Source organism: Malaclemys terrapin, chromosome 9, assembly GCF_027887155.1.
Source record: "Malaclemys terrapin pileata isolate rMalTer1 chromosome 9, rMalTer1.hap1, whole genome shotgun sequence".
Classification (NCBI taxonomy): Eukaryota; Metazoa; Chordata; order Testudines; family Emydidae; genus Malaclemys; species Malaclemys terrapin.
In genome coordinates, this window is record NC_071513.1 from 70,170,014 (window position 1) to 70,193,172 (window position 23,159).

At 40.9% G+C, this 23,159-nt stretch overlaps 1 protein-coding gene across 9 annotated transcripts in view; it reads right to left on the reverse strand.

Moving 5' to 3' along the window:
• DOCK10 (dedicator of cytokinesis 10) overlaps nucleotides 1-23,159 on the reverse strand; it is a 228,050-nt gene that overhangs the window by 141,962 nt on the left and 62,929 nt on the right. For 7 of the 9 annotated variants that reach the window (XM_054040397.1, XM_054040400.1, XM_054040402.1 and 4 more), the window contains exon 2: nucleotides 4,478-4,597. In XM_054040397.1, coding sequence (XP_053896372.1) covers nucleotides 4,478-4,597 — 120 coding nt within the window. Of the gene's footprint in view, nucleotides 1-4,477; nucleotides 4,598-22,262; nucleotides 22,435-23,159 lie in introns of those variants that run through there. The other 2 variants (XM_054040401.1, XM_054040398.1) reach the window with 1 other exon arrangement.

Here is a 23,159-nt window from a genome sequence, read left to right on the forward strand (position 1 = left end):
CAGAATTCTGCATTTATAAATGTGTGCCAAATACCATGACTGTGCATACAATTATGGTTTTTAGATATGCACATTAGAAGCCTAACTGAAGTCAATGAGAATCTTCCTGTTGACTCCAAAAGGATATTGGATCAGACCCCTGCTGCACTACTGCATGTTCATTTTTTAATATGCAATTGCATGCAGAGTTCTGAAATTCTGGCCTAACCATAGAATCAAAAGCACACATAGTCATTTTTAAATTATCCTCGGAATACACATGCAAATATATTGCTCCGGCTTCTAACAATGATTTTGCGAAGCATTCATGTACATGGCTGTCAGCCTCAGATGTTTGGTTAGTAAAAAAAAAGCAATTAAATTAAGATTTGTGATCATCTCTCTTTCTAGATTCAGGTGGGACTGTATTTCAGCAGGAAAAGCCAAATTAAAATATTGCTGCTTATTAATAATTGACACAGAGTAACATTTTAAAAAATGAATTAGGAGCCTAAATCCCATTAACTTTCGATGACATTTAGGTTTTTAAGTCCCATTTTCAAAGATGACTTAGGTGCTTTTACTCTACATTTTTCTCATGTTTTTTTTTAAACTCTGAATGAAAGCAACTAGAAATATAGCTTTCAGGCCGATGCACCACAGACGGTCAGAATTGGTTCTAATTGGTCAGAAAACAAAAGACCTTTCAAACTGCTAACCACACAAAACGTGTTCAGGTATATTAGGGCTCAGACTCAAACCCACTAAAGAAAAGCAGCTCAATCCTGTTCTCATTTAAGTAAACAGATTTACCATAAATTAATGTCATGGGCTTGTTCTATCTTGCTTTCCTTACCTTTTAAGGAAAGCAAGATAGAACAAGCCCATGAAATTAAAAAGACAGGAGAAGATGGAACCTCAATGATCCCAGAGTTTGCAGCACATGATCTGTGGTATAAAAGGGAAAGAAGGAGAGATGCAATCTAAAACATTTTAAGGGGAAGCTTCAATATGTGTTTACATAGTGCTTCCCGTACCAATCTAATTTATAGGCTGAAATTCTCTGCTGGTGTAATTCTATTGAAGTCAATGGAGTTACTCCAGCAGAGAATTTTGTTCACTGACATTCCGTAAGGAGGAGCTCTGATACTAATTCCAGTACATTAGCTTCCTTCGCCCTTCTTTTCCCTCCACGCAAAAAAATCACTAATTTCATTTTAAAACAAACAACAAGCTAACTAACTGAACACTAAATATCACTTCCATATGAGTGCACATCGCTGCACTGAACATGAACTGCACTATATGTACAGTCTAAGATGATTGTATATTCTATAAACATCTGCAAAGCTATCACATTATCCTCCTTCAAAACCCTCCTTAAAATTCTCCTTTCCCATGATGCCTTCAAAAAGCTTGAGAACAGTTACGCTGCTGATGTACTGATTCCATTGCCTATCATGCTGCCTGATACGGTCTGATTTTACCAGGGGAATGGAGCAGGACGGACCATTTTGGAGATGTTATAACAGTGGTAGGCAACCTGCGGCCCATCAGGGTAATCCACTGGTGGGCCACGAGACCCTTTGTTTACATTGACCGTCCGCAGGCACGGCCGCCCACAGCTCCCAATGGTCGCAGTTCGCCATTCCCAGCCAATGGGAGCTGTGGGAAGCATCGCGGGCCGGAGGGACGTGCTGGCCACCACTTCCCGCAGCTCCCATTAGCCGGGAACGGTGAACTGCAGCCACTGGGAGTTGCGGGCGGACGTGCCTGCGGATGGTCAGGGAAAACAAATGGTCTCGCGGCCCACCAGTGGATACCCTGAGGGGCCGCAGGTTGCCTACCACTGAGTTGTTATATCACTAGCATTACCAGTGTGGCATTGGCATAGTGTACATTTCTGTAGTAGACATTTCCACTGCAAGTATTTCACAGCACAGCAGAATGTGTAGTTACCAACTTTCATCTATTCATGCTATCCCAGGTCAGGTGATGAGCACAGCACAAAGTGGAAAGAATGACATGCTTTGTTTGAAGGGGAGATCTAGGATATAGGAAATATAGTGGTGGGCAGAAGGTGATTCATTATAAGAGAGATCTGGGACCCATATGAATTGGTCATTTCTAATGACTCTGTAGTAGCACAAATGCAAAAATGTGGCTCCCTTTGCTCCACTGGAGACATTATGGTCTTTTTTGTGAATGCATTTTAGTAACAGGATATGTTCCATGTTATTGTCTATCAATGGAGAGGAAGGATGGCCCAAAGTAAATTACGGTTTATTATGTATTACGGACCCTGTGTTCAATTCCTTGCTCTTCTACAGACTCATTTGTGATCTTTGTCACTCTGTGCCTCAGTGTTTCATCTGTAAAATGGGGACAACAGTACTTACCTATCTCACTGGGGTATCAGTGAGAATAAATGCACTAAAGATTGTAGAAATACATCCTAAGTTCAGTGGTTCTCAACCAGGGGTCCGGGCGCCCCCGGGAGGCCGCGAGCAGGTTTCAGGGGGGCCGCCAATCAGGACCAGCATTAGACTTACTGGGGCCCAGAATAGAAGGCCGAAGTCCCACCACATGGGGCGGAAGCTCAGGGCCCTGAGCCCCACCACCCGGGGCTGAAGCCAAAGCCTGAGCAATGTAGCTTCGCGGGAGCCCCAGTGACATGAGGTCCCAGGCAACTGCCCTGCTTACTACCCCCTAACACAGGCCATGGAATTTATATGCAGAAAATCAGTTATTGTGGCACAGGTGGGCCATTGAGTTTTTATAGCAAGTTCGGGGCATGGCTCAGAAAGAAAAAGGTTGAGAACCCCGTCCTAAGTTGAAACAAAGGGCTAGATCCTCAGGGAGCTCTCCTGATTGGCTGTACAGTTTTGAAGCATGCAATGAATTTACTTATTATGGATCCATAAATATTATTTTAATATCTTAACAGCTCAGTTAATTATTATGGCTTTGCTTTATTTTGAAAATACACAAACACCCTAATCCACATTAGGTGACTACAAACTAAGCACAAATCAGGGCTGGGCTGAAGATATCTGAGGCCTTGGGGCCACAGAGACTGAAGTACCTCTAATCATCATATTTTAATAATAAGGTCCATAGCTTCCTGGGGCACTATCAGACTGAATAACATTCAGAGTCAGGCTGGTTAAGGAATACAGGTTGGTTAGGTGAGCCAAAATTGGGTGTCTCTGCACACAAATAGTTCCTGCTGCCTGGCAGAGCCAAGCTGAAAATGGCCTATCCTGGAATTCTGTGTGCAGGAGACATTTCGGTGCAGGGAAGTATAGGAATAAAAACAGACACCCTTTAGTTGAGTGGCTGGAGTTTATTCAGTCTACTAAGGAGGTCAAACTGCCCTTGCCCTGGAGATGTAGGCACCGCTACTGCAATTGATTTAGACTAAAATGAAAGGAAACAAGATACCAAGGGAAGGACCCAGATCTGCTGTAGTGACTCAAAACACTGCTCCCTCCTGTGCCTGAATGCAACCCAATTGCTTTAGTGCCAAACAAGAGGCATTGGCAGGATGGACAAGACAGACATGGGGTTTTCAGTTTCTAATATCTGCAAAATAACATATATGATATAGAAATAGCTACAAAAGCTGACTCCAAAATAAAAAAAAAAAGGATGAGAACATAATGTAACAGCCAGTTAATATGGTTGAATGCCAGGGACCTAATTCTCCTTTTACTTAGAGGGTTGAACTCTTATCTTCAACTGAGTTGCTCCTGATTTTATGCTGCTTTAAGTGAAAAGAGACTTGAGTTAGAGAACAGACTAGTCTTGACCAGCTAAAAAAATTGAACTTTTGCACAATAGACGCTCAGAACAGTGTAAAAAAGATACAGGAATTAATCATAAAACGGGATATGCATTCCGCATTGTTTAACTCTGTTCCTTTATCCCATTATAAACACAAGCACATTAACACAGTGCACAGGAAGAAAAGAAATATGTCCATTTAGAAATACAAACAAATAACAAATTAGATTATGTAGGATAGTGACAGTGCTATGAGCTGGCAGCAACCTAGTACGGCAGTCACCTCATGGTTTAAATATATGTCACATAGGTGACATTTGATCTCTAGCTGAAGGCTAACAGCAGCGTTCCTTGGCTGTTTGATTTCAATAACCAAACGTTAATTGGGACAGAGTAAGTGAGATTCCAAAGTAAATGATGATTTGTTATTTGTATAATGGTAGCACTAGAGACTCTCTGCCCATTACGCTGGTCACTGTCTAAGACACAGTAAATCTCCTGAACTCTTGAGATATATATGACGATCACTAAGGATTTGCACTGTGTCTGCTCTTGGAGTGGCAGGTGTACAGCAGGAAGAGAGAAGGGAGTAAAAAGTTGCCCCAAAATAAAAGATATATGGACCAGTTAGGAGGCTCTTCTGTGGCATTTCACCTTTCCGCCAAGTCTACAGATTAAAAACTGTAAATAAAACACATTTCATTGTACTTACTGAAAAGTCATCGTTAGGAAACGTAATGAGATCTTTAAGAGGGTTGTCCCCAATATTTCTTTCAATCTCTGTGATGACAGTTTCATAATCCAAGGGCTCCAAAAGTTTGGGTTTCTCCTGCTGTGGAATAAGAAAGTACAATATTATGTCTCGACTCTCATACTCTCCCTGAATTCATAAACTGAACCGGGTCTCATTTTCCAATACTCTTTCGACATTGAAGTATTAATGAGTTTTGTTATGTTCAGAAAGAGCACAATGTTACTGAACTGAGAATATCCATGTCAATACAGTACAAGTGAACCAGGCAGGCCACTCAGAATGTTCATTTTCATCCTGATCATTTCCCGATAACCAATATGCCCTGGAGTTAACAGCACTCTGCAGACATCATCACAGCACCCTATGGCATCATGATAATGTACTCATTACACTCAGAAATGTTCTTTATTTTAATACAAAGCATTAGAACTGCATATGGACAATATTATTTTAAGTGAATCAGCTGCAGAATGAATGACCTACTTTAATTTCAGTTGTTTCCATTAGCCGAGTGCTGATTCACTCCCTTGCTCTCTTGTGCTTTGCCACTTCTTAAATGCTGGTCGCTTGCTAGCAATAAAAGTACCACTGCACAGTTTTACTTGGCAATGATCTAGTTCCTCTGTCAGGATAAACTATTTGGCATTCAGCCCCATAGTTTCTCCTGTCAGGAACTGGATTATTCCCTCGTAAACAAACCATCATAATAGTGCCATTATTGCCCAAGTGAGAGGTTAGTATAGAAAAATTCTCAGTGGAAACAGCCAAGAGGTGAATTCATAGTGCCTCAATATACAGTACAAAAATAGAGATGGAAGACCCCACATACCGTGCAAGCACACTTTCAAAAATAAAAACCTCACAGGTCAGACAGAGTGACAGAAACCATCTGTCTCATTCCAAGAGTCTTTTTGTAAGTATCAAAGAGACTAAGATGGGGAGGAGAAAAGAAAATGACAGAGAGGAAGAGAAAGTAGGGAGGAGTGAGACAGAAGGAGACAGCCACACAGAAGCATGTACTTTGCGCAGAGAAAGTTCATGCAACATAGTGGTTGCCATTAAAAAGTCACCATTTACCCACAGTTATCACACTATGCTATCCAAGGTACTGCAGTATTTCCTTGTCTTCAGACCAGGATGTAACCATGGAGTTTCATAAAGGGACCTATCAAACAGGTTTCTCCAACACAGCATTTATCACTTTGGACTATGGGTCTCCCTCTGTTCTTTGAACCTGTTTCATACATTTAACAGTTACAGTTATCCCAGAAATTCCTACTCAGCGCCTAGCTGTACCTCCCCCTCCCCGATTTGTTAAATTGGATTCTTCTCTAGCTTTCAGAAATACCCCTGGAAAACTCAAATAAATAACAATAGCATACGGTACAAAAGAGTGTTATACACTGGGATCTACCCTAGCAGAGAACCAAATTGTTGAATGGTTGATAGTGGAAACCCAATTTACAGGTAGGGAAATTCTCACTTTTTATTCCTCATCAAGTAGTTGTCTATGTAGTGCCAAGGACTTGGGAGGGAAAGACCTTTCCAAAGCAATAGCACTCAGCACCCACCATTCAAGCGCAGCACCTGCTGATGGTAAGAAGTCAAAGCTGTAGAGCCTTATAAAGATATGTAAAGAACATCACCTGGCAATTCTAAACAACACTTGTTTGGGTGCAAGAAGCTATGCATCAGAGAGATTTAGGGCCTGATATACTGTATCACTCACTGAAGTCACTAGGTTGATCACAACCTTACAGAACAGGACTTGGGAACATCTAAGAGAAAAGTTAAGTGTTTTACTTTGCCAGGAGAGAAGACATGAAAGAGGAAAATAAGGAAAGGTGGAGGAGAAGGTATAAAGCAAAAAGCCATTTGGGGGAATGGTGTGACAGAGAAAAAAAGAGAGAATGCAAATTGAGAGCCAGCTCACCATACAGGGATGCATTGAAAGTCAGCAGTTACCAGCGATCAGCCCAATACAATTTCTGTCCCAGCTCATTTAACATCTGGACCAATGGAGTTCCTCTTGCAGTTTGAACTTGCTTGACAGACCAATCATCTGCTTTCATGACTTTTTCTCCCTGTGCAGCTGTACTACATCTGCCAGCTGACTCTCTGTCCAGTCACCTCCAAAGCCTATAATAGCATGTGGGTGATTGATGTGTTCAGACAGAAACATCACACCAAGACAGCTAAAATCACTTGGATCTCAGAGTTCTTTTAGCAGAGGTGGGTTTTGTGTTGTCAGGTAGTACTCTCGAGGGACAAATTTCTGCCATTGAGACAGTCCAAAGGAAAATGAATGGGTTGATACTGAAGTCCCATCCCTTTGTCAAATATCTTATCTAAAATTAACATTTGATTCCCTAGTCCTGCCATGGAGTCTAAATTTAGTTATAAAGCTTTTTCCCTTAATTTTGAGCCCTATAACCAATTTTCACCTAGACGCCCCCTCTTTTAAAATGGCCTTTGGCCAGGGGAGTTGGAGATTCCCTCTCCTATGAAGCAGTACTCAGAACAGTACTAGGGTTTAGTCGCACGTCAGTCTTCCTGTCATCTCACTCAGGAAATTTCCCTACCAAGATTTTGCCCATGTCCTAATCCATCGAGGGGAGTTTAGCACAATTTGACCCCTTTCACATAGCAAGCCTCTGAGTGCTTAAATTATAAATTAAAAACATATTTTAATATATTTAACACCATTATAAATGCTGGAGGCAAAGCAGGGTTTGGGGTAGAGGTTGATAGCTCGCGACCCCCCATGTAATAACCTTGAGACCCCCTCAGGGGTTCCGACTCCCAGTTTGAGAAGCCCTGGTCTAGTCTGACCTCCTGCACAACGCAGGCCACAGAATCTCACCCACCCACTCTTGTAATAAACCTCTAACCTACGTCTGAGCTACTGAAGTCCTTAAAGACTTCAAGGTGCAGAGAATCTTCCAGCAAGTGACCTGTCCCCACGCTGCAGAGGAAGTTGAAAAACCCCCAGGGCCTCTGCCAATCTGCCCTGAAGGAAAATTCCTTCCCGACCCCAAATATGGTGATCAGATAAACCCTGAGCATGTGGGCAAGACTCACCAGCCAGCACCCAGGAAAGAATTCTCTGTAGTAATTCAGATCCCACCCCATCTAACATCCAATCACAGGCCATTGGGCATATTTACTGCTAATAGACAAAGATCAATTAATTGCCAAAATTAGGCTATCCAATCATACCATCCCCTCCATAAACTTATCAAGCTTAGTCTTGAAGCCAGATATGTCTTTTGTCCCCACTGCTCCCCTTGGAAGGCTGTTCCAGAACTTCACAGAGATCACACACTGGGGCCACTCTGCAACTCAAGGAGAGGAATGTAGATGCCATATTGGCCCCTCCTTCCTCCTCAGAAACTGAAAAGTGCTCAGACTAGAAGATCCTGGAGCACCATCACACTCAACATTCCAACTTGCTTTCTCTTTGCTCTGACAGATTTTAGGGCATTTAGATGCTAAAAAGATGGGTGTTGTAGAAAACCCTAAAGCATAAAGAGAGGGAGGGAGAGATTTCAACAGATCTTCTTCAACAGAGAGTATTATTTGGCAGAGGATCTTTAACTGAAGTCAGCAGAGATCTTCAGATGAAGTTTCAGGGATCAAAATCTAATTCATTCACATACTTTGGTATCAGTGCAGCAACATGATATTACAAAATACCAATATGAAGTATAAATGCACCACAATTTCATTATGTACAGTCACCACACAACAGCATGATATACTGTCACAAGGTATCATGCCATGTTGTCTGCACAATATGTCATGACATCCCATCATAGTACTGTAGCCTAGCATAAGACAGAAAATGAAAATACAGTTTTCCTTCATTCAACTTTTATAAAATACTGATTCTTTGTGTTATGGGTTCAGACTTTGGTGGCAGAGAATTGGATGTTAAATAGTGATTTATTTTTTTCCCTTGATTTGTTTTTTTAATTTTCATCATGACTTCCTTTTCTACAGTTTTTTTAATGCACAATAACATTAGCAGGAAGGGGTGAAAAACAAAAGATTACATTAATTATTCTTTGATTTCCAGGCTTTAACCCAAAGCTCTCTGATGAATGCAGTTAGACTCAACAATGTCAACTGCTGTTTTCAATAATTGCTAGCAGACTATTCGGTGAAGCACTTAAATATTTATGCTGATGTTTCCCCAACAATATACACTGCAATAAGCAGGGACAAATGTTATCTTTTTTTCCCTACCATGAAATTATAACAAGAATGTATAAAAGATGCATCACTACATTTTGAGGATCATGGACACTATTTATAATTGCGAAGAAACCCTGTTAGTATTTCTGATGATGCAAAATAATCCATTCTCTTCAACACACTGGTTTATTCCTCTCTTTTACTCTACCTGCTTTAGAGATAATTCTGTCCATCTGAAATTCCTGACGTCAAAGCTTCAGTGTGTAATAAGCTCATGAGCTCCTTCTATACTGATCCCTGTACCTTGAAATATTAAGATCTCTGTGTCCTCATTAATGTTAAGACTGCAATGTAAATACCAAACTCTACTCTCTATATCAGTGGTTCTCAACTAGGGGTATGCATACCCCTAAAGATATACAGAGGTTTTCCAGAGGGCACATCAACTCATCTAGATATTTGCTTAGTTTTACAACAAGCTACATGAAAAGGCCTAGCAAAGTCAGTACAAACTAAAATTTCATACAATGGCTTGTTTATACTGCTCTATATACTATACTCTGATATGTAAATATAATATTTATATTCTAATTGATTTATTTTATCATTACATGGTAACAATGAGAAAGTAAGCAATTTTTCAGTAACAGTGTGCCATGACACTTTTGTATTTTTGTATTTCAAGTAGTTTTTAAGGAAGGTGTAACTTGGTGGTACGCAAGACAAATCAGACTCCGGAAAGGGGTACAATCGTCTGGAGAGGTTGAGAGCCACTGCTCTATATAGTTAACAGTTAAGATTTGGTAAAACTTAGCACTGATGCATTTTGCATTTCTGATGGGAAATCCTGGCTGGTTTAGTTAGTAGTGTATCTTTAGATGAAGGGGACTGACTGCTCAAGTTTTCTTGTCACGTGCAAAGAATCTTGTTGTAAGAATGTTAGGATTAGTGTGTTTCTCCCCACCACTGCTGGCAAAGAGATCTGTAATGGAGCAGGGCTGATTTACAGCTTTAACCACCAAAAGATGGTCTCTCCTGAATTTAACTTGTCTGTTTCTTTTGGAAATGGACCAATTAGACAATTTTGCCGCCAAGACTGTATTACTTGGAATTAGATTTTTATATTGCTTTTTATTTTCTCTATCTCAAATGAGAAATGAATTATAGTAGCTGTGCTGGAATGATTATGTGAATATAAAAGAGGCACTCACCAGCACCCTACCTACTATAATAACTACTTACGACAGCACCTTTTACTATCCAGAGAAAGTGTGTTGTTGAGCACAATGGAGTCTTCCATACCCTTTCTGAACAGTGTTGAGAGAGCTATAGTGTGCACCTGAGCCAATACCAGCAATAGATAATTTCCATTTAATTTCACAAATGTAAACCAGCCCATAACTTTTCCACCAGCGATGTATTGCTTCATCAGCATTGAGCAAAATCCCACCTCCTACAATGAGATCTAAACCCATAATCTTCTCTTCCAGATGGAATGGTGTTACTTTCCCAGCAATAATGACCCAAAATATCCACATAATTGATTTTACAGAAGCAGAATTGGTACATGGCTTGTCTAAGGCTACAGGAACATTGTGTGTTGATTCTGGTACCAATTTTTTCTTCATAATTGTCGGACAAAATGATTTATAAACCATCTTCTTGAAGAAGCTTCTCTGTGAATGCTAGAGAAATGATGTCAATGAGACTGCTAGTCTCTCGGGAGTCCTTCCAGGCAATGTTCTAATCCTAAAAAACAAACTGAATCCCAGCTTCTGGTACCAACCAAAATATAATATAATACAATTCTATTACTGTCTATCATTTTAACTGTTATATTATTATTTTTCATAGATACTATTTAATTTATCCAAAAGCTATAGGCCTGTATTCTCTTTTAGAGGCTTCATGCAAGAAAGGCAGAAAATCACCTGAAGTTTAAGTGACATAGATGCAAGGGATAAAGAATTTAAGCAGGTGGAACATTATTACCCGAACTGGAATATGCTCAGGACTCCAGGGTTGACCCTGTCTGCTCATGAAAAGTGCCATGAGATTTTTGGATGACCAAAAGAGCCAGGACCTTAATTTTATATCTCATTCAAAATGTGGTGTCTAAAAAACAGTTCACCCTAACACCATGCTGAAACACTAAAACAATACTGACTTGCAGGGAAAAGGGCCATTTACAGAAATATCACTCCCTCAAGCACTGTGCTTTTTCTTGGTCTCCCACCCAAGTACTGACCAGGACCAATCCTGCTCAACTTCTAAGAGCTAACGAAATCCCTGCCCTAGGTGACATGGCTGCAGAATGCTTCAACTATTCTTGCACTGTATCCTGAACACTAGATTTTTTTTGGTAATCAAGTAGTGTATGTAGCACATTATACAGTTTCACATTTCTGACAACATTGTCTACCTGGATATATACATAGTTAATATTACACCACCAGGGTGGGCCTATTTATATTAAATACACCTCTACCTCGATATAACGCTGTCCTCAGGAGCCAAAAAAAAAATCTTACCGCGTTATAGGTGAAACCGCGTTATATCGAACTTGCTTTGATCCACCAGAGTGCACAGCCCCGCCTCCGCGGAGCGCTGCTTTACTGCGTTATGTTCGAATTCGTGTTATATCGGGGTAGAGGTGTATCCCTTTGCCAATCTTGCTACAGTTGAAGCTAGTAAGTATTTTTAACTCCATGATTTCTGTTAATTTGAGATAGGACTGAATTTTAATCCTGGCCTTAGCATCATTCACTGTAAGTATTCCACAACAACTACATGGCACCACCAGGCTTGACAGTCATGGATGCTGGGGCATATCCAAATGGATGACAGTGAAGTCATGTAGTATCTGAGGTGGCCACATAGTGGTCACCCAACTCACCTTGCCTTCTATAAGGGCAAAGTAATGTGACTGCATAACCTGTATATCAAATACAGTATAACAACTTGGTCCTGGGAGGTGATGTGCTACCATACACAAGTTTAGGAGGCAAGAGTGTGCATGTGTTTGTGTGGGTTCCTCCCAACTTGAGAGACAGTCAGCAAGAGTGGGACTGAATGGGCAGGATGGCCCAACACCGCTTATGGCTGACAACCCCGAAGTGGAATTTGCATCCAGGAAATGGAGATAGTGCGACCAAATGGGGATTAAGGTTTCCTCAAAACTCCACCTAATGGTGTTTGAGCTAGAAGTAGCAGAGAGCCCCCCACCAATATTCAAACCCTCTCTCACACCAGGCAATTGACATCCTTCTCTTCCCTCCCACACATCCCCATCTAGTTGTGGCTACCACTGAAGAAGTCCTGGGGCTACAGTCAGGGCTGGATTTATACCTTACACACACCTAGGCACAGCATCTTCAGAGCTCCCCCCCACCTACAGATGACCTTCATGTTTTCCATAAAAAATTAAATGAAAAGATATACGAATGATAATTTAAATACAATAGAACCTCAAAAATACGAACACCAGAGTTACAGACTTACACGTCAATCAGACACCCTGTAGAACCCTGTAAGTCCTCAATCAGACAACAGCACATGCACACACACAAACACACAAAGCAAATACTGTACTGCCTTGGGGCTAAAGTTTCAGCCACGGGGGATTGGGGCTCAGGACTTTAGATAGGGGGAGCACTGGAGCTCTGAGCTTCAGCCCTGTGGATCCACTCCTGGTTTCAGCTCCACGGGGGGGCTCTTGGGCTTGGGGATTCATCCCTGCAGCTCTGTTCCCGCCTTCAGCCCTGGGGTGGGGGGGTGGGTGTGCCGGGGCTCGGGGCTTTAGCTACAGTGGGAGCACTGGTTTCAGCCCCAGCGCTCCCCCCGAAGCTAAAGCCTCGAGCCCTGGAGTCCCCCCCCAGACTGAAGCAGGGAGCAGAGTCGTGGAGAATCCCAGCGGCGCTCCCCCCAGATTTGAAGTGCTGAGCCCTGGTGCTCCCATGGGGCAGAAGCCATGAGCCCCCAGCCGAAAGCTTTGGCACCCTGAGAATCAGAAGCCCCAACTTCCCCCACACCCGCAGCCTGACGTCCCAACCTTGCGGCTGCAACCTGAACCCGCCGTGTGGCTGAACTCTTCTTCAGAGTTATGGACAACCTCCATTCCCGAGATGTTTGTAACTCTGAGGTTCTACTGTATTAACTTTTAAACTTTTAACCTACTTTTAACTTTTAGGTGCCCCTAGAACACCAGGCCCCTAGGCACATGCCTACTGTGCCTAATTGGAAATCCGGCCCTGGCTACAGTCACGTTTGCATCTCAAGCAGTGGGAAAGAGCGCCAGTTTCCATGAAGGCTACTCACAGGACTGGGAGGGAGGCAGGGAGTTCCTATACAGAATTGGAGCGTGTTCCCTCTTCATTCTTTATATACTGGGTCTAACCATCCTTATGCTGCTTCAGCCTGGTGCACAGCCATTTAATGCAGCCATCTATGGCTATCAAACTCTTTACCATTACATATTGTAACCTTGTTCAGGATGTGGTTCATAGTAGTGAAGTTCAATTCTAGAGAGAGTACAGGAAACCTAAACAATGTCTTATTGTGGTGTTCAACAATGTAAAAAAAAAAAAAAACCATCTATCTTCCTTGGGACTTGGGCCTGCATCCTCTATTCAGGCAAAATTTCTATTGAAGTCTATGGAAAATTTGCCTGAGCTAATGAAAAGGATCATGCTTATATTATGCAAATTAACTTTGGAGGAGATGGATTGTAACTGCTCATCGCTGTAATTACTGTAGTTCTGTAGCTCCAAACCAATGTTTGTCTACTGTGTTGATGGAAGCTGACATAATGAACTTCAGAGAAGCAGATACTTGCAAAACTGAAAACACTATCTTGACAAGCATATGGATGACTAGTTCAGGCCATTTTGATTTTGAAAGGTGTGGTCTCCTGTAGCTTTCGGAGATTTCAGTGACACAAAGCCAGAAAACTTTTCAAGGGATCATGAAAGATGCTTCAGCCTGTGTTTAATTTTAAGCATATAGTGAAATCCTGTTTTGGTATTTAAAATTACATGCATGCCTAAGTGCTTTCCTGCATCAGGGCTATATATCTGTATGTAAATCCCATATGGCTAGCACGTGACATGTCTACAATGTCTGAATACTATCTATAATTCTACCTAATGTCTACAATTAGGCAGAATTACAGATAAGGTTTGGAAGAATATTCATAAGAACAAGAAAATTAATTGTTTGGCCCACTTTACACAGTAGGTGGAAGTTTAGCTCTAAACACTTTGGGGAAAAGAATAAATAAATCTCATACAATAAACCAATTGCTGGAATTCCCATTACTATACAAGTGTCATTATGATCCCTGAACATATTGGTGACATTTTTAATTTAATTAATTAAAAAAGTAGACTTTTTTATTCTTCAATTTAAAATGCTGCTAGCAGGTTTCTAAATTGTAAATATTTCACAGGAGTTGACTAAATACTTGTTGGTAGGTAACTTAGGGTGAAAAAAGTCTTGTCAATATACTAGGGTTTATAGTTTTATTTACACAAAACATCCCTTGGCTCCAAACAGCTGCTCCATTTGTTCTCCCTTTATATGACACTAATCAGAACGGAATATAACAACACTGGCAAAATGTTTTCTTTTAAAGCCATCACATTAATTTCAACCTCAAAGCAATTATGCAGAGGTGACAGATTCCCAGGATGAAATTCACTTCACCTTCGTAGAGTCTGAACACTTGGGTTGTATGTAGGGGACAGGTGGCAGGTTTGAGAGGGGAATATCAAACCTCTGGCCTGGGCCAGAAAATTGGGCTGCAGCGGAGCTGCCTCATAGCAACTACTTCATGCTGTGGAGGGAGGTGTATCTCTGCCTTCCCTATGGATCATAGATGGGGACTCTGCATTAGCCCTGATTAAGCGATTGTGTAAGGCTTGTTTGACAACATGCTGAAGAGATTCACAATTATATGGATCCACTGTCTCACACAGGAATTAAAGTGGTAGTGGTCCACTGGGCCCGCTGGCAGGTTGGGGTGGTGAATTCTATCAGTGGTTTCAGCACAAAGTTCATTTAAACAGGCATTTTGGAGGTAGTGTAAATTTCACCCATATAATACTTGGAGAATTTACATTAATGATGTCTGCAAAAGCTTAAGAAAGGCTGCTTTGGAACAACAACTTTGCTGAGTTACGAAATGGCATGGCCAACTAATACCACTGCAAGTATTTTAAATCTGGGTTACGGCTAAATAGAACACATTTCTGTTACACTGGTCTACAATTTTTGAGAAGTCGCCTGCTTCAGAGATAAAATGTGCTATCTATTATGTATTTTGATGTGCTGAATTCAAATATGACAATTAAAACAACTGATTGGCTACTGTTTCTAAGATATTTAAGTTTTTATATTTGATGTCTATGTATATTGTGTAGATAGTAGAGTTTTAATCATAAATTGTAAACCTAGGTCTTTTCATGTGTTTATGGTTGCTTTACATGATAATATTTCACCCGTCCTGTTTATGTAACACTTTAAAAATCAGCAAAAGGGTTATATAAATAAAATTGATTATGAAACAAAAGGCAAAAGACTATTATGTACATAGTTTAGTCCTATTCATTGTCTACTCGGCGCTTCTTGGCTTGTCTCTTGTATTCGTTAAATGGAGCATCTCTTGTCACTGTCCAGCAATAGTCTGCAAGCATTGATGGGCTCCATTTGCCCTGATAGCATTTCTCCATTGTTGCAATGTCCTGGTGAAATCGCTCGCCGTGCTCGTCACTCACTGCTCTGCAGTTCGGTGGAAAAAAATCTAGATGAGAGTGCAAAAAATGTATCTTTAGTGACATGTTGCAACCAAGGCTTTTGTATGCCTTGAAGAGGTTTTCCACCAACAACCTGTAGTTGTCTGCCTTGTTGTTTCCGAGAAAATTTATTGCCACTAACTGGAAGGCTTTCCATGCCGTCTTTTCCTTGCCACGCAGTGCATGGTCAAATGCATCATCTCGAAGAAGTTCACGAATCTGAGGACCAACAAAGACACCTTCCTTTATCTTAGCTTCACTTAACCTTGGAGATTTTCCACGGAGGTACTTGAAAGCTGCTTGTGTTTTGTCAATGGCCTTGACAAAGTTCTTCATCAGACCCAGCTTGATGTGTAAGGGTGGTAACAAAATCTTCCTTGATACAACATGTGGTGGATGCTGAACACTTTTCCTCCCAGCCTCCAATGACTGTCGGAGTGGCCAATCTTTCTTGATGTAGTGGGAATTTCTTGCACGACTATCCCATTCGCAGAGAAAACAGCAGTACTTTGTGTATCCAGTCTGCAGACCAAGCAAGAGAGCAACAACCTTCAAATCGCCACAAAGCTGCCACTGATGTTGGTCATAGTTAATGTACCTCAAAAGTTGTTTCATGTTGTCATGGGTTTCCTTCATATGGACTGCATGACCAACTGGAATTGATGGCAAAACATTGCCATTATGCAGTAAAACAGCTTTAAGACTTGTCTTCGATGAATCAATGAACAGTCTCCACTCATCTGGATCGTGAACGATGTTGAGGGCTGCCATCTCATCATCGATGTTGTTGCAGGCTACAAGATCACCTTCCATGAAGAAGAATGGGACAAGATCCTTTTGATTGTCACGGAACATGGAAACCCTAACGTCATCTGCCAGGAGATTCCACTGCTGTAGTCTGGAGCCCAACAGCTCTGCCTTACTCTTGGGTAGTTCCAAATCCCTGACAAGGTCATTCAGTTCACCTTGTGTTCTGAGGTGTGGTTCAGAGGAGGAGGATGGGAGAAAATGTGGGTCCTATGACATTGATGGTTCAGGACCAGAAGTTTCATCCTCTTCCTCTTCCTCGTCTGACTCAAGTGAGAATGATTCTGGTGCATCAGGAACCAGCAGTCCTTCTCCGTGGGGTACTGGGCGTATAGCTGATGGAATGTTTGGATAACGCACAGTCCACTTTTTCTTCTTTGACACACCTTTCCCAACCTGAGGCACCATGCAGAAGTAACAATTGCTGGTATGATCTGTTGGCTGTCTCCAAATCATTGGCACTACAAAAGGCATAGATTTCCTTTTCCTGTTCAACCACTGGTGAAGATTCGTTGCACAAGTGTTGCAGCATATGTGTGGGGCCCACCTCTTGTCCTGATCTCCAATTTTGCAGCCAAAATAAAGGTGATAGGCTTTCTTAATCATAGTGGTTATACTGCACTTTTGTGATGTAAAAGTCACTTCACCACACACATAGCAGAAGTTATCTGCACTGTTCACACAAGTACGAGGCATCTCTGCTCACTTTGGCTAAACAGAAATGTGTCCCTTTGCAAAATCAAGCACTGACAAATAAGAGAGCACGACACTGTATGATTTCTAGAGCTGATATAGGGCAATTTGTTCAGCAGAGTGATGTAAGCTTTGTTATGATTGCATCATCCATGACTTCTAGGAATAAAATGATGCAATTCATATCATGTATGATGCAATACCAGCTTCAGATTGCATCATTCATTGTTTTGCCTAAAAAGCAAGTACTGTCCAAACCCAGTCATAGATTTATTCATAGATCCAGTCAAAGATGTATTTTAGTCATTTCTGGTTTAAATTGAGATCCCTTCCCTTTATAACTTACTTATCCCCCACCATTCCCAAGCCAAGGGTCGTATATACTGACCCAATAGCATATCTTGAAAACTAGAGCCAATCAACAATTTTAAGCATCATTTTCGTTCTCAGTGACCCGGAATTAGTAAAGTTTGACTACATTTATTTCAGAAGCATTTTGGCTGTAGAGCAGTGTTATTTGCATTTGATCAGGACACACAAGAGAAGTACGACATACACATCTAAATGGATTTAAAGCAGCATTCCACAAATGTAGTTTATTTTTAATATTAAGGATACATGTTGGCCACCAGGCATTAATTGGGTCCAGCATGGGATTGAACAGTCTGATGTCATACAGCCAAGGAATGGGAGTTAACTCCCTTACCCAAATCCCAACTCTGATTCAGCTTCACCCTGCCACCCTCCCACTGTATGGGGAAATGAGGGTAAAGAAGAGGAAGACCTCAGTTTTTGAAGACTTAAGACCTCCTCTCACCCCACAGGCTAACAGGGTCCATCCGTCCCTCTTGGGACTGTGATCAAATTCACCCCAGAAGCTGGCCTTTTGATCTGCACTGGACACCAGCACAAGTTGCTAAAATATTTACTTAAATAAGGATCCCTTCCTATTTTATTATATTATTTTACCCAGCTCTGACAACTAAGCCCCATAGGGCAAAGCAGGAAGGGCAACTTGCACCAGCAGAATGGCTATGGGCCCACAAATGCCAAATGGCTCTCTACCTCCCCTGGAATTGGCCAATGGGTATTTTGGGGCAGTGGAGTCTGCTCCAGTCTACCTCTCCCCAGCTCCATCTATGGATATTTTCCACCTGTATTCTGGGCAAGGAGAAAAGGGAGTGAGGGCTCTGGTGCAGGAGAACATGACTCACTCCAACCAGGACGCCAGGAGTGGTCGTTCCTCTGCCAGTCCAATCTAGCACACCTCCTCCACTGAGAAAGGAAGTGGCGTGCGCACTACAAATTGTAATACATAGCATTTGGACTAAGAGATGGCATGTCTGTGAATGTGTTCAACACTGCAAATCTGAAATATTCCAACATCAAGAATGAGGCCTCTAAAATCATGAGATTTTTTTTAATGGATTCTTTTTATTTTTGAGCCTTACGGTACACTTGGACTACGGTTTCCAGTGTATGTCCAGGAGGACTAGAAACTTCTTTTTTTATATTTTTCTTTTCTTAGATGAAAGCTGCAAGTCTTACAACATCAAATGAGTTTACAGGTTGAAGCTTTAATCAAAACACCAAATATCATGAGTTTCATGATAAAAATCACAATTTGTGGCCACAGAATATGTTTTGGCATGGGTAGGTTTTAAATTCTCCTTTAGTTTTGATCTGGGACATTATAAAACTACTGCTAAACACTCCTTTCAAATACTGTGCCATCTTATAAATCTCTGTAATCATAAGCAAAAATACACATAGCACAAATTCTTACATCCACTCTAAATATTTTGCAAATATTCTTTAGAGATTGTTCCGCTTGATTTCTATGCTGTATTTAATAATATGTCATTGTCATACAACGGAGTTCTCTCTTCTTTCTTCTATCTATTCTGCAGTCAGTTACAATATAGTCAATTATACTGCATGAAAAGTAGATATATCTCAATAAATAATTATATTTTAGTATGTTTTTCTGCATTCTATCAAGGATTCATTTGTAAAAGTGATCACTGGCTATACAGATGTCTTAACAGCCCAGACAGATATACTGGGCTTGTTTCTGCCCTCACGCTGATGTTCATCAGGAGCATCTCCAGTGAAATTAATATAGTTACACCACTGTAAACGGGAACAGAACCAGGCCAACTATAGTGAACTTATCCAAAATCTACCGACATTCTAAATCATTCAGAGATAATTAAAGTATTTACAAAATAGTTTCTGGCAGATATTAGACAACCCGTTACAGCAAACACAGAGCCTGTATACCCCTAATTGCTTCCTGTGAGGTGCTGTGCTCACTGCCTTCACTACTTGGATCCATAGCATCTTGACACACTGAGGATATCTGCAGCTACTCTGCAAAGAGCAACTACTGATTGACAGCAAAAATGCCCTTGGCACAAGAATCTGTGCGCTCCAGTTATGAAATACTGGGTGGAAAGACCAGCTGCAAACAGCAGAAGTAAATCTGAGGGAACCCATGTTTTGCTACTCGCCTAGGGGCTAAACAAACTATGGAGAAATACACTAGCAGAATAATATGTGACAGTAGTTCCATCTTAGTGTAACTTGAAGTTAAAAAGAACACAGTTCAGAGCAAATGCCAGGCTTTGTTAAAAAATCCCACTTAAATGAACACAGAAATTACAACAGCCAGTCACCTAAAGGAAAATGTAATAAGAATGTCTGAATGTTTGATAGTACATAGCATTGGTTTCTGCTTCCGGATAACCCTTTAGTACTCTAAGTCCCTTTTCCTTCAGAATGGCTAGATGCACAATTCAAAGGATACTGTTTTTATCATCTTCTAGAAATCACTATTTAGACTTTTAAGGGCCAGAACTTCAGTTGCTGTACATCAGTGTGGCACCATTCAAAATCAAAATAATTAGGACAGTTTACACTAGCTGACGCTCTAGCCCCAAGTGCGAACAAGTATTAGCAAATGTACTTACATCCATTTAAAAACAATGTGTTTACTTTCACTACTTCTATTATACTGTAGTTTATCACTAGCAAGCTTGTGATCCTATTTTCCTTTAGGCCTGATGCTGCATTAGTGGTCATTATTCACATACATTAGGATTTGCAGGATGAGGCCAAAAGTCCTCTTAGCCTAGGATTTTATGTGATAAATCATGCAACAATGTCCCGAATCCATCAAAGTCTTATTGACTTCAATGGGACCAAGACTAGGCTGTTATTATAAAGCGACAAAGTATTATGAAGCTTAAATGTTGAGATCTATAAGCTATGAGAAATGCAGATTGACTATAAAAAGTTGACAAAAGGAATGAAGATTTCCCTTTATATGCTGTCAGAACAAAACAAGAGAGAATAATTACCATTAGTAAAGGCTAAAAGGAATAGTACATCTAAATGCTTCAGTTTTCAAATTTTTCCAAAAAAACACAAGTTTTTTTCATGTGCCACAAAGATAGTGCTGTCATTTTAAGGCTCTTAAGATGTTTTAGTTTTCAGGCACATACAACCTGATCCTGTACCACTGAGTTTTGCCACTAACAGGAACAGACTCACAGGGCTAGAATTTCAAAGGACCTCAGCCTAAAGAAGTGCTCAGCCGCACTCAGTAGCCCTTGTTGTGATACTTTGAAAACCTGGCCATTTATTTCAGTACCCAAATGGGAGCTGAGATCTTCTGAAAATTTGCCTGCAATTTTTGAGTTCATTTGGAAGTCTGGCCCATGGTGTCTTCAATTGCCTGACAATGAGCTAGACCAACAAGAACTTCATTTTAAAGTTATTTTTGCCGATTCATTTCCATGTCATAAATATCTCTTACATGGCAGACTGAAAGATATCTCAGCAAGCAGAAACAAAACACTTATCTCGGGGAACTGTGAACCTAAGTCTCAAGTCAACCTGGCTGACCAAATTTTAATGTATCAAAGGTTTGGGATTTTTTCCTCTTGAAGAGGGCTAGTTAAAATAACTTCTCTTTCAAGTGTATTAATTTTCTTACAATCACCAGAAAAAGGAGTCTCCACTAATATATGAAAAAAATACATGATATAACACAGGGGTTCTCAAACTGGGGTCAGGATCCCTCAGGCGGTTGCGAGGTTATTATATGGGGAGTCGCAAGCTGTCAGCCTCCACCCAACCCCACTTTACCTCCAGCATTTGTAATGGTGTTAAATATATTTAAAAGTGTTTTTAATTTATAAAGGAGGTCACGCTAAGAGGCTTGCTATGTGAAAGGGGTCACCAGTACAAAAGTTTGAGAACCACTGATATAACATATTAACCCAGGTCTTCCACAAATTTTCATAATACCTATGTGAGGAAAAGGACCCATTATCTCTAAAAGTAATGCTGTAAGCTCAAAGCACTTTACAAAGGCCGGTAAACATTGACACCATGGGAAACTTACACGTAGAGTTGTTAAGTGACTCGCCCAATGTCCCACAGTGAATTAATGGCAGGGCCAGTAGTAAATCTCAGAGGTGAAATCCTTGCCTGATTGCAGTCCATGGCAAAACTCCCATTGACTTCAATGGGGCAGGATTTCTATCCAGGTCTTTTTGTCCAGAGCCCTCTCCACTTGTCCACACTACTGTAAAAGAATATTGGTTTTCTTTTTTTCCCCTCTCAAAAACACAGTTTTCAAATTTTTCCAAAAAAACACAAGTTTTTTTCATGTGCCACAAAGATAGTGCTGTCATTTTAAGGCTCTTAAGATGTTTTAGTTTTCAGGCACATACAACCTGATCCTGTACCACTGAGTTTTGCCACTAACAGGAACAGACTCACAGGGCTAGAATTTCAAAGGACCTCAGCCTAAAGAAGTGCTCAGCCGCACTCAGTAGCCCTTGTTGTGATACTTTGAAAACCTGGCCATTTATTTCAGTACCCAAATGGGAGCTGAGATCTTCTGAAAATTCGCCTGTGATACCCTTACTCACAAAGAGCAGCACTTTACAAGTAGCACCATTGGCTTCAGTGTGTTACAAAGTATAATTCTGCATGAGTAAAAGTATCAGCACTTGCTTTATACAAGTTCTTCTGCTATATCATAGGTTCCATCATACACACTGAGGTCTCAATGCTTTCATTTCATTCAATCATTCCTTGATTCTTTTTCATATAGAGATACCAAGGACCAAATCCCACGCCCCTTACCACCCAGGAGTAGGCTGCTGATGAGGATTTGCCCTGTTATTTTTAACCAGTCTTGAAAAGCAGTAGACAAAAGAAAAATAAATAAATATACATACGCAACTTAATCTGTGAATTTCCCCTTGATTTACTCGCCTAACAGTCCTTCTCTTCCTCCATAGTTCACTGGGCTCCCTTTTGAAAACTTTCCCTCGAAAGCTCATTGTATCAATGGGAACTCAAGCAGCAAACAAATCGCTCTTTAAAAACTGTGCTCCTTTAACCTTTTTGCTTCAGCAGCTTCAGGAACCCAACTGAAGACTGTTCAAGAGGGAAGTGTGTCTAAAACTTAACACATGCTGTATCCACAGTAACTGAACAGAAAGGAAAAGAAAACCAGCAATAACTCATTGCTTCCTGTGAGTAGTATTCCGCTATTGGGAAGACAGTATCTCATTAAGCCATAAATAAAAGCTTAGCACCTTGTCTTTATAGCAGATTGAAAGAGGAAGTTGTAGAGAAATTATTACAGCTAACCATCTATCTTTGCCTCCAAAAAAACCAGTTTTGTTTTACCAGCCCCCTCCCCTGCCAAACTCTTCACTGGTCGAAAGCCAAAATGACTGAGTTCAGAGACAATTGGGGGGCGGGGGCACAATTTAAAGGTTTTGATGGTCTGCAGCAGGGTTCAGGGCAGGGCATATAAACCCTGGCAGAAATCGGGGGGAGGGGCACGTGACCCTGCGTAAACCACACACACACTACGCATTGCCTCTGACTGAGTTCTGCTTGTATGGACACAGATGCTGTTACATATGCATTTGCAACCTGAATAAACCAAAAAAAAAAAGTTTATTCTCAAGACAAGAATCTTCTTTGCTATCCACGACAACTCCCATTTTTAAGAACAGTTACTTAGATCATCATTTTCAGACATCTGATGTCAAACAAACTCCACTTTTTGTATCTGAATAACAGTTCATCTTTCTCAACGGCCAATAAGAGGAAGAAAAGCT